The 11,975-nt window shown below is 58.5% G+C and overlaps 1 protein-coding gene across 1 annotated transcript; it reads left to right on the top strand.

The window, feature by feature from the left end:
- Nucleotides 1-5,286: 5,286 nt before the first annotated feature.
- On the top strand, nucleotides 5,287-11,434 carry TMEM59L (transmembrane protein 59 like). The gene is made up of 8 exons (XM_065931509.1): nucleotides 5,287-5,529; nucleotides 6,460-6,619; nucleotides 6,704-6,807; nucleotides 8,273-8,425; nucleotides 9,003-9,105; nucleotides 10,246-10,363; nucleotides 10,464-10,581; nucleotides 10,824-11,434. The coding sequence occupies exons 1-8, from the start codon at nucleotides 5,365-5,367 to the stop codon at nucleotides 10,950-10,952; spliced, it is 1,050 nt and encodes a 349-aa protein (XP_065787581.1). The 5' UTR covers nucleotides 5,287-5,364; the 3' UTR covers nucleotides 10,953-11,434.
- Nucleotides 11,435-11,975: the final 541 nt, after the last annotated feature.

Genomic DNA, 11,975 nt, shown 5'->3' with positions numbered 1-11,975 from the left:
CTGTCCCTCTCGAGCGGGTCCGAGCCGGGATTCTGTGGGGGCGCCCGGGGGCCTCGGGAGGAAGTTCTCGCGTGGGCAAGAGGGGAGAAATGGGCCCCGTGGGAAAGGACACGGGGGCCTGCGCAGGTCCCGTGTGCGGGCAGGAGGGATCCCCCAGGAGGAGAGCGGTAAGCAGGCCCTCCCCCGACTCGCTAACACCCCCCCACGGAAAAATCCGCTCAGCGGCCCGCGGGTGGGGTGCGCCACGCAGTGAGTAATCGCTGGGGCGGCCGCCGCCCGCCGACTCCAGGTAACGCCGGCTGCCCCGAGCGACGCATAGTTTGTCTTCCTTTTTTTGCGCAGGGATCCTTCTCCGTGTTATTATTTTTGGCCACTGCTTGGGTTTCGGGACCCCTCCCGGCCCCGCTGCCTCACCCTCCTTCTCTCGGTCCTCACCCGACTCGGGCGCCCACAATAAAAGGGCTCCTGAACTCCAAGGCCCCGGGGGAGGGGGGAGCTTGAAATGAGAGTTCCGGGGCTGCCTCCAGCCCAGTCTTTGGAGCCGCAGCCCCGCCCACAGCCATGTGCCCTCAGAGAAGAAGGGCTCTATCTCCCCCTTCAGGGGTTCCCTTAGAGACCTGGACCTTCCCTCTAGCCAAGGGGGTAAAAGTGTCTGAGGAGGGCTCAGGAGTTCCCGCCTCGTTTGCCTAAGGCGGCCCTCCACCACCCCTGCTAAGTAGCCTGAGGTCCCCAACTCAGATCTCAGACTATCAAACAAGACGACTGAAGGACTGGAGTCCTGGGTGTGGCCCCAACCCCCAACCTCAATCTGGACTCTGGATGAGTTTGTGAAGGAGAGAGCTGAGCCCTGGCATGGGGCACTGTCATCTCCTGGGGAAAATCAGGCCCCTTTGCCTCGGTTTCCTCCTCAGCACGGTGGGGGACTCCTAGCCAGCCCACACGTTTCTGTGGGAAGTTGCAATGTAGCAGAAGGCTCCACAGTCTAAACACTTGTGATAGAGCCTGGCACTGGGGGTACATTCTTTTGGAGTCTCAGTGTGTCACCTCTGAAAAATGGGGCCACAGTCCCACCTGCCAGAGAATTCAGTGAAGGTGGCCATTCTTGGCTGGAATTGGGTTTTCAGGATATATCCCAACCCTCCACCATAACCTCGGTTCAGCAACGTTTGTCTTCCCACCTGGAGGACTTCAACCCTCTGGAGAAAAAAATCTCAAATTCCCCCAATCCCGTCTCTGCTCTTCCCCACCCCCACCCCAGTCATTCCCAGTCTCGGGGGAAAGGCTCCCCCATCCACCCAGGTGCTCAGGCCAGAGACCTGGAGGTGCGCATGACAACTCTCTCCTTTGCTCATCTCCCACGTCCAATTCATCAGCAAATCCTGTTGGCTCTGATTCCAAAACGCATCCCCATTCTGAGATTCGGACCTCTTTTCTCCACCCCATCCAGGTCCAGGCCCCACCGTCTCCATCTGGGATGCTGCCCAGCCTCCTAGGATTCCCGGGTAAACCCTCCTGCCCTTGTCTGTACATTAGGAAGAAGGAGCTTTTAAAAGAAGCAAAGCAGGTCTTCTCTGTCCTGCCACCCTCTCCCCACTCCTTTTCTCCTCTCTCCTCATTCTCTTCCTTCCTCTCCCTCATGCTGCTCCAGCCCCGAGGCTTGTATGTTTGCTGTTCCCCTCTGCGGGGATGCAGTTCCCCCCAATTCTTCCCCCATAACTAACTCACCTTCTTTTCCATCAGGTCACAGGTCAAGTTTTCTCAGAGGGGGCCCCCCAACCTTTCCAGGCACTCTCTGTCCCCTTCCTCTTTTAAAATTATCTTTGTAACACAGTTCTTCAATCATCATCTTCTCTTGAGACATTTTCCTTACACTGCGGGCATCCAGAGAGCCATTAGGACGCCATTCTGGGCCCAGGGAGGGCCACGGGAGAAGAGCTCAGTGAACAATTGCAAAAACGAAAGGATGGCGGTGGAGGTGGGAGGATATTACAGAAGAAAAAAAGAAGACAAAAGAAAGAAAAAGAATGGAGAATTCTGAGTCCCTTGGAGTAGCAAGAAGACTCAATCCCAGTGAATCATGCTGTCTTGGGCCCCAGCCAGGCCCTGGATTTGCTCTGTGACCCAACCTGGTAGCCACCGCTCTCTGGTCCTTAACCTGTAGAAGGGTATGCACTGTTGGCTCAGTCCCTCCCTGGAGCATGCCCTCTGCCCTCAGGGTGACCTTAACCTCATACCTTTGACCTTCTAAGGAAAGTGATTTGACCTCTAGGTGCATCCTTCCCTGCCCTTGGTTCTCCAGGTGGTTTAACTCCTTCTTCATCAGTCCCGCCACATCTTTGTGCAGGAAGGGGAACCAGCTCTGGTGGAACTTCTGGCAAATATTGACCCAAGTCCTCGAAGGTGGCTGGGAATGTACTGAGGTGGCAGATGGAGGGAGGGCCCCCGGGGGGAGAGGCTCCTCCTTAGTCTTTGCATTTAATTACGTTGGGGGAGACCCTCCAGCCCAGCTCCCTGCCGAATTCCAGGGCACTGAGGGGCCCCTGGGGATGGGCAGTGGTAACAGCACCTTCAGAGTCCCCTAGGGAGTGAGGAGGGCATAGAGCTGCCTTTCCCATGCTGAGACCCACATGGTCAGGGCCACTCAGTATGGGATTAGCTGTCTTGTGTTCTAGGCTCTTGTTCCCAGGGAAAGTGAGGGTCTAGCCTGGATGTGGGCTTGGAGCAGCAGAACCCAAGTTCCAGACCTGTATACAGGAGAAGGTGGGGCTTTATCATTTCCACCCTGGAGGTTCAGCTGGAGGAGCTTGGATTTCCGGCTCCCAAGCTTTGTGCAGTATGTAATTTATAAACCCAGACCCCATAGGCATTGGAAGTGAGATCTTAGGAGTACAGAGCTGCCTATGTCCAAATCAGGACCAGGGTTCACCCAGCCTGGGAGGTCTGGGTTCCCTGCCCTCCGCACTCTGGAGAACCTCCGATGTCTGGGTCCCAGGAGGCGCCAGCTGTGTTGGGGGTGACAGTTGTGCTCCTTCCCCTCCCCCCACCCACTGTCAGCAAGTCCCCGGCGCCACGGTGCCCTGCTAGCTCCCCAGGCTGTACCCGGCTTGGGGGTGGGGGTCAGTGGGGTCGTGGTGAGGGCGGCAAGGGACAAAGGGTGCTTGTCCGATGCCCGCCCTGACCTCGGTCGCCGCTTCTCGGACGCCCGGCCCGCCTCTGATTCACGCCCAGGCCGGCCGCAGCGACTCCCCGCTAGCCGCCCCGGCCGGGCCGCCCCGGGGGGTAGGAAGTTGGGGGGGGGGGGGTGAGGGGCGGCGCCGAGTCAACTTTCCCTCTTAAGCCCCGAAGGAATGTCGGCGGATTTCCTGAAACCCGACCCCGGCCGCCCGCCGGCCCGCCCGCCCCTCACCTGGACCAGCTCCCCGCGGAAAGGCAGGAGGGGCGCGGGGGCTCACCTGGGGGGCCGGGGTCAAGTCCTCCTTCCGCTCCCGCCCCAGGCGGCCTTTTGCAGCGGAAAAGGGGGTGAGTGGGAGGCAATTAAACCTTCGTACTCCTCTGCGTTGACCTAGGCCAGCGTCCCAACTCCTCCAGCCTCAGTTTCCCCTTCTACTTTACACACGGCGCGGGTGTCCTTCCTTTCCGTTGAGCCATAAGAGACGCTCTGAGGCCGGATTACTCTGACGCCCCACCTCCCAGTATTGGCGGGGGTCTGCCCACCTCTCTTTGATTTTTTCGCTTGTCACCTGGGCCGACCCCCTTTGACCATCTGATCCTCAGCTTCCTCATTTGTCAATTGGATAACGCTACCAGTTCTTCTTTATAGGGTTGTTGCAAGAAGATACTGCGGAAGTGTTTAGTTTGGAATGAATGAATAACAGTAATTGTGGAAGGCTTCAGCGCGCGGGGCTCTGGAATTGACATGTGTGGGCTTGAATCCTGGCTCTGCGGAGGGGTCCTGGGGACTAAGTTTCCCACCTGTGAAACGGGGGACAGTATTGGTCAGAACCCTTGGCTGTTCCCCAAGGCGCAGGCCTGGCGCGCGGTGGGCTAAACGCGGGGTTCCCTGGCTCTCGCACAAACCGCAGGCTGGAGGCCCTAGCCGCAGGGTCGCGGCGGCCTAGCCCGGGAGGGGCGGGGCGGGGGAGGGGCCGCCCGGGGATCCAGATGTTCAGGGTCCGCCAGGCACAGCCGCGCCTGATTAAGCCACGTGGGGGCTGGCTGAGGCCGCGGAGATGAAAGCGCGGCGGCCGGCCGGGGAAGGGAGGGTGCGCTGGCCCCCCCACCCCGGCCCCTCCTCCTCGGCCGGAACCTGCGGCGCCCTCAGACCCGCCGACCCCGTGTGGCTGCCGCCGCGTCTGCTGAGGCGGAGAGTGGACAGAGGATGCGCGGGCGGCAGGCACCTGCGCGCCGGGCACACCAGCGGGCGAGGGTGCCGCTTTTGCAGGGTCTCAAACTTCGAGGGGCGTCCTCACTCACATGCCCGCCGAAGAAGAAGCTAGGGGGACCTCCGAGGTCAGGATTCATGGGGCTACCTTTTGTCACCTTGAAGTGCGGCAGTTATGAAAGCCAGAAGTATTCCTCTTTGTCCCATGTTTTCCCACAAGAATTAGAAATTTTAGCAGCACCCCATCGCCCTGGCTGTGCCCCCTCCTACTCAGCCCCCGGTCGAGGGGCTCCCAGTCTGGGAGAGCAGGGACCAGACCCCCCCAGGTCTGCGGAACAGGGCTGGGCCAGAGAGAGGCGAAGCTGGGGGAACCCTGGAGGGACTTGGAGAGCTTCCTATAGAAGCCAAACTGCGCATAAATTACCGGCTCTCTGATTTGGGTATCAAAAGAGATGAAGCTTCAGAAAGTCTTCTCTAACCCAGCTCTGCGACCCTCATGACCCTCCATCCCTACACTCTGGCTGGGTTCCAGCCAGCCCCACCGTCCTCCTATTTCCTTTTCCAGCAAGCTCGTCCGAACCTCGCTGTTCCCTTGGCGGCCTCCTCGAGTGGCCAGCTCGAAATACGCCTACTCTGGGAGGCCTTCCCTGATTCCCAGGCGAATAGATCTCTCCTCCACGCTATCATCCTGTTTCCTTTTGGCCCCTAGCGATGACTGAGATCCCCTCGTCCGTGGATACTGGCGAGGTGTCATGGGATCCAGACGTGGGACAGACGGCAGGGGTCACGATCCACCTGCCTCGCCCTGCCGGTATCCCGACGGTGCCGCAGCGCCGCGCCCCCGCCCGTTCTCCGCATCCCCCACCCCCCCTTCCCAGGCTGCCTCGCTCGGGTGACGTCAGCGACCCGGTCCCCGCCGCCGCCGCATCCTCCGCGCCCGCCAGGAGCCGGCGTCCCCCGCGCTCCTTGCGCTCGGCCTGGCCATGGATTCGGTCGCGCTGATGCCGCTCTTGCTGCTGCTGCTGCTGCAGCCTCCGCCCGCCACCCCCGCGCCGCCTGTCCGCGACCCCTTCGCCCTGCAGCTTGGGGACACGCAGAACTGCCAGCTGCGGTGCCGAGACCGCTACCCTAAACCTCAGCCTGCTCAGGTGAAGCGCGCGCAGCGCCAGCAGGAGGACCGTAGGGCTCCCCAGTGGGGGATGGGTTGAGGATGCAGCTCCTTCCGTTGGGAGCGGGAGGCCAGGGTTCCTCGGAGGGGGAAGGGGTCAGGGAAGGGGGTTCTTCAATGGTGGTGGGCCCCTCTGGTGGGGGAAGGGCTGGCGTTCCTTCGACGGGGGCGAGCGCAGATATCAGGGGTCCCTCCGATGAAGGTGGGGATGTGTCTCCCGCAGGGGAGGGGCTGTGGGGTCCCTTTGACACGGGGCGGGGGTTTAGTGATGCCAGTCCTTCCGATGAATTCGGGGTTGCGGGAGTCCCTCCAAGCCGGAGGCCGGAGGGGACTGAGGCGTCTGTTGCTACCCAGCGGATTCTGGCTCCGCTCTGCTGGGCCAGGGCCTTGGGGGCGCCCCACCCCCACCTCCCTCAGGCCCGACAGTCCCCTTTCCCCCCTCTACTCAAGCATCTTCCCCCATCCTCTTCCCTACCCCCCTTAGACCTACCAGTTCCCACCCCGATCCTCACCACCCCTCCCTCAGTCAGATCCCAATTTTCCCAGGCCTGAAGGATGACAAAACCTTCTGAGTCCCCCTTCCTTCTTCAGGCCCAAGAACCCCTCCTCTCTGAAGGGGTTTTTGGGGGAGGGCGGTAGGGAGGGAAGATCATTGCCCTTCATCTTCTCCAGTTTTTCAACCATTACCCAAACCCAGCAGCATCCATTGTTTACTCTCCTCAAGCCGCTCCGATCCCTCTCTCCTCCTTGGAGCTAACATCCCCCACTAATATTCTTAGCCTCCTCATCAACCTCACCCCAAATCCCCTAGAAGATTTGGGGGATCAAGTCTTCTACCTCCCCGAGGGCTTCCTGCGCGCTCGCAGACTCCTGCCCCTCCCCCTGCCTGAGCCCGCAGCTTCGCTTCCAGGAGGAGCTGGGGGAGGACCCCATTCAATCCAGGAGATCGAAGGCATATGACAGGGCTGTCCTGACCAGCGCTTGCGAGCGAGGCTGCCGCCTCTTCTCCATCTGCCGATTCGTGGCCAGGAGCTCCAAGCCCAATGCCACCCAGGCTGAGTGTGAAGCAGGTGAGTGTTGGCTGGGTGGGCCAGGGTGGGGAGAGGTGGCCTGGGATGGACGGTCCCCCAGTTACCCCCTCCTGCCCCCTGCAGCCTGTGTGGAGGCCTATGTGAAGGAGACAGAGCAGCAGGCTTGCAGCGAGGGCTGCTGGAGTCAGAACCCAGAGCCGGAGCCTGAGCCCGAGCTGGAGCAGAAGGTGGGCACCCTCCCACCTGTGGCCCCAGGCCCATCCCCCCTCTCCTCTACTCCCCTCCCCAAATCTGCACTCATATCCACAGTCTCTCCCAGGCTCTCCATGCCATTCCGGGCCTCCTGGGTGTCCTGGATTAAATCATATGACATCTCAAGACTCAATTGTCATCTCTGTGACATGGGAAGTCCTCCCCACCCCTCATCCCCGCCACCCATCATCCCCGCCACCCCTCATCCCTGCCGCCTCTCCCACCCAAACTGCCACCATTTACATTATTTAGCAAGCTTTTGTCCTGGTTCAGGCCTAACCTCAGCCTGTCCCGAATTTCTTGTGCCACCCGAGGCACCTGAGACAATGTTATCCCCTTTTCATGCTCCCAGAGCAACTGGCCAAGGTCACCCAGGGCTGTGTGGAGGTGGGATTTAAAGCCAGGGCCACCAGGGCTTATGACCACCCCTCCCTCCCTCATCTTCAGAGCTGACTTCTGAGCACCTACATGTTAGCTCCTGGTCTAAGGCCTGTCCTTGTGATAAACAGGTGGTCAGAATGGAAGTGTAGGGAGGAGGAACTTCCCAAGCACACATAGCTCCTCCTTCCCCACCCCAGGGAGAAATAATAACTGTACACTTATCACACTCCCTGAGTCTAGACAGTGCTGCATCAGGGGAAACCAAGGCACAGGAAATCCTTCATCCCAGTCAGAAGTCGTTTGGCTGGGATTCCCCAGAAAGCCCTCTGCTCTCATCTCTCATTTTCCTCCACCCTTCCCAGGCTTTCACTGTTCATAACAGCTCTGTGCACCATCATTTCTTCCTATTCCATGTTCTCTCCTGATGCCGTTAAAGTAAGAACAATGATGATGGTAACATTTTTAATCATAGCAGCTACTATATATTAGGCACTTGTGCTTTTTGTGTGTGTGCGACCCCATGGACTGTACAGTCCATGGAATTATCCAGGCCAGAATACTGGAGTGGGTAGCCTTTCCCTTCTCCAGGAGATCTTCCCAACGCAGGGATCAAACCCAGGTCTCCTGTATTGCAGGCAAATTCTTTACAAGCTGAGCCACCAGGGAAACCCAGGAATTCTGGAGTGGGTAGCCTATCCTTTCTCCAGCAGATCTACCTGACTCAGGAATTGAACCAGGGTCTCCTGCATTGCAGTCGGAGTCTTTATCAACTGCGCTATCAGGGAAGCCCTTGTGCTATTGTTTAATTGAAATATCATAGCAGTTCCCTGAAGGAAGAGTATCATTTCCCATTGTAGGGCTCAGAGAGGGCAATCTACTTTCCCAAGGGCACACAGTCAGTCAGCCAATACAATGCTGAGATCTCTGTTCATCTCTGTTCATCGTCCTGTTGCCCCAAACCACTTAGTGAATTTTGATCACAGTGAACTTTCCCAGCTCCCCTCCCACTTAACATGTCACATTGGTGACATTTCTGTGCCTTGGGCCTCCCCTTGGCAGAGAAAGGTCCTGGAAGCTCCGAGCGGGGCCCTCTCGCTCCTGGACTTGTTTTCCACCGTCTGCAATGACCTTGTCAGCTCGGCCCAGGGCTTCGTCTCCTCCACCTGGACATACTACCTGCAGACTGACAATGGGAAGGTGGTGGTGTTCCAGGTGAGGGCTCTGGCAGGGGCCACACCAGAGAAGTGGTTGGGTGGTCAGGGTAAGGAGGTGGGATGAACTGGTTCTTGGCTCATGGGATGCAAAGTCTACAGGTCAGTAAGCTTCAAGCACAGCTGGATCCAAGGGTTCCATGTCTCACCCCACCCCTGGATTCTGCTGTCCTCTTGAGCAGCTTCATTCTCAGGCAAACACGTCCCTCCTCACAGCAAGGTGGATGCCTACGGCTCTAGATTACAACCTCTCTGAGGTTTTAACTAAGTTGATTGGCCCTGGTTGAGTCATGTGATGACCTCTCAGCCAGTTCCTGTGATTTTATTGGCTAGTCCTGAATCACGTCCCTGTCTGAGGTGTTGGAGGATGGGGTCAAGGCAAATCAGGGTCCCACAATAGCGGGGAATAGTATCCCTGATATCACAGCCTGCAGCTGTGTCCTCTCTGTCCCCAGTGAAACTAGATGCCAGCTGGGCATGGGATAACGTAACCTACATGGGGCGCAGAGAGGTGCCTGCTAGGGTCAGGGTGGTACCTTTCTTAAGGGCTTCTCTGTGCTGTCTTGTTCCTGGCCCAGACCCAGCCTGTGGTAGAGAGCCTGGGGCATGAGGGAGCCCGTCTGCAGCGAGTGGAGGTGACCTGGCGGGGATCCCACCCTGAGGCTTTGGAGGTGCATGTTGGTAAGGTTCAAACTTAGACCAGTGTTCCTTCCAAAGGTGGCTCCTCTGTCACAAGGGGTTCTCCTGGCAAATGAGCCCTTGAGGATTGGTATTTCCATCTCTCAGTTCCTGGGGTTCCTTGATCCATCTCCCTGAGTTCCATGGTTCATCTCCCAGGGTTCCATGGTCCACTTCCCTTAGTTCCATGGTTCATCTCCCAGAGTTCTATGGTCCATCTCCCAGGGTTCCATGGTCCCTCTCCCAGAGTTCCATGGTCCACTTCCCTTAGTTTCATGGTTCATCTCCCAGAGTTCTATGGTCCATCTCCCAGGGTTCCATGGTCCCTCTCCCAGAGTTCCATGGTCCACTTCCCTTAGTTTCATGGTTCATCTCCCAGAGTTCTATGGTTCATCTCCCAGAGTTCCGTGGTCCATCTCCCAGGGTTCCATGGTTCATCTCCCAGGGTTCCATGGTCCATCTCCCAGGGTTCCATGGTCTCTCTCCCTGAGTTCCATGGCCCATCTCCCAGGGTTGCGTGGCCTACCTCCCTGAGTACCATGGTCCATCTCTCTGGGTTCCATGGTCCATCTCCTTGGGTTCCATGGCCCATCTCCCAGAGTTCTATGGTCCATCTCCCAGGGTTCCATGGTCCACTTCCCTTAGTTCCATGGTCCATCTCCCTGAGTTCTATGGTCCATCTCCCAGGGTTCCATGGTCCACTTCCCTTAGTTCCATGGTCCATCTCCCTGAGTTCTATGGTCCATCTCCCAGAGTTCCATGGTTCATCTCCCAGAGTTCCGTGGTCCATCTCCCAGAGTTCCATGGTTCATCTCCCAGGGTTCCATGGTCCATCTCCCAGGGTTCCATGGTCCCTCTCCCTGAGTTCCATGGCCCTCTCCCAGGGTTGCGTGGCCTACCTCCCTGAGTACCATGGTCCATCTCTCTGGGTTCCATGGTCCATCTCCTTGGGTTCCATGGCCCATCTCCCAGAGTTCTATGGTCCATCACCCTAGGTTCCATGGTCCACCTTTCAGGGTTCTGATTTATTCCAAGACCCCATGCCCCATTGCCTCAGGTCCTGGCCCCCTGTTCACCCTCCATGGCTGCTGTCACCTCTTGGCTAAGACCTGGAGGCTACTGAAAGGTGACTTGTTCTCTCAGATCCTGTAGGCCCTTTGGATAAGGTAAGGAAGGCCAAGATTCGAGTCAAGACCAGCAGCAAGGCAAAGGTGGAGTCCGATGAGCTGCAGGACAATGACTTCCTTAGCTGCATGTCCCGGTGAGCGGCGGAACCCTGGGGATGGTGTCGGGGTGGGGCCAGGGGGAAGAGGCTGTCTGGTCCCACCAGGGCCCCTGAACATGCCTGCTGGGCGGGGCAGGCGCTCGGGGCTTCCTCGCTGGATCCTCGCCTGCTGCCTCTTCCTCTCTGTGCTGGTGATGCTGTGGCTGAGCTGCTCCACCCTGGTGACTGCGCCCGGCCAGCACCTCAAGTTCCAGGTGGGCAGGGCCCATGGGCAAAGATGGGAAGAAAATCGTTCCCTCATCTGGACAGGGCCACGCGCTTTCCCATGGAGATAGGGACCCTGACTTGCTATGTTACATTAGGCAAGTTTCTTCACTCTCATGAAATGAGAGGAACAACTCCCACCCTTAGTAGGGGCGACCTGAGATCTGGGGTGGGAAGGAGCCTTGCCAGGGTGGGGACTCATGGGCCTCTCTCGCTCTTCTTTCCCCTACAGCCCCTGACTCTGGAGCAGCACAAGGGTTATATGGTGGAGCCAGAGTGGTCCCTGTACCCTCCCCCGTCCCACACCTATGCAGACAGCCCCCCGCCCTACAAGCTGAAACTGGACCTGACCAAGCTGTAGGCCTCCACTGCCAAGTTCAGGGGCTCCAGGGGTCTCACTTGCCCTTTGCCTAGGCGTCCAGGTCAAGGTGGGACCATCCTTGGGCTCCTCCCTCCCCCAAATTCTTCTCTCTCCAGCCCCGCCCCTCACCCCCTGGATTCTGGGGGTGCTGTGCCCCTGTTGGGGGTGGGATCTGACCTTGGTTCCTCCCTGTCCCCCTTCCCCAGAGCGTGTTACTTTTGTCTTCTATTCTGTAGCTTCTTGAGTATTTGAACCCCAGTTCTGTGCTGCCTTCCTCCTTCCTCCTCTCTCCCCTCTCTGGGGGGCTGAGGCCACAGGGGAGCCACTTTGTGCTAAGGCTCCCCCTTTTCTCCCCACCCCTCCTCTGGAGACATAGCCCCGTGAGAGGAGGCCCCCCAGGAGAAGAGGTGGCTCCATGCTGGGAGGGCGAATGAGGCTGGTGTTGCAACATGGGGGTCAGAAGGAATAAACCATGTATATAAAAACCATCTTGGACTGAGCTTACTGCTATCGGTCTTTCCGTCTGCCTCCTTGGGGGGAGGCCTGAGTGTGGCCATGACTGCTGCCCACCAGGCCCTTCCTGAGATGCGGGACCCCAGGAACTCCCCACAGCTTGAGTGGTGTGGAACAGCTGCCACCTGAAAGGAACCAGCACACATCACACTCCTAGCTAGGGGTGACTCTGGCAAAGTGGCTCCTGCCACCTGCCTGGCCCAGGTGGGTGAGTGCCCCTTCCTGGGCCTCCGTGTTGCTCCTGTGAAACGGACAGGGCACATCTTGAAGAGGACATTTGTTAATTTTGTCACCAGCTGGCTTCCATCCCCCTTTCTTTTGGGGATGGAGCTCTGTCCTACTGGAGGCAGTCTCAGGGCCCCGTCCACAGGTCTTCACCCCTTCCCTACCCAGGGGGTCCAGCTTTGGTGAGTAGGCATTCTTTCCCTGCACTCTGCATTCAAGAGGAGTCTTTCATGCCTGGGAAATCCCATGGACAGAGGAACCTGATGGGCTATAGTCCATGGGGTC

Source organism: Muntiacus reevesi, chromosome 1 (genome assembly GCF_963930625.1).
Source record: "Muntiacus reevesi chromosome 1, mMunRee1.1, whole genome shotgun sequence".
Lineage (NCBI taxonomy): Eukaryota > Metazoa > Chordata > Mammalia > Artiodactyla > Cervidae > Muntiacus > Muntiacus reevesi.
This window is presented reverse-complemented; position numbering and strand designations above follow the sequence as displayed.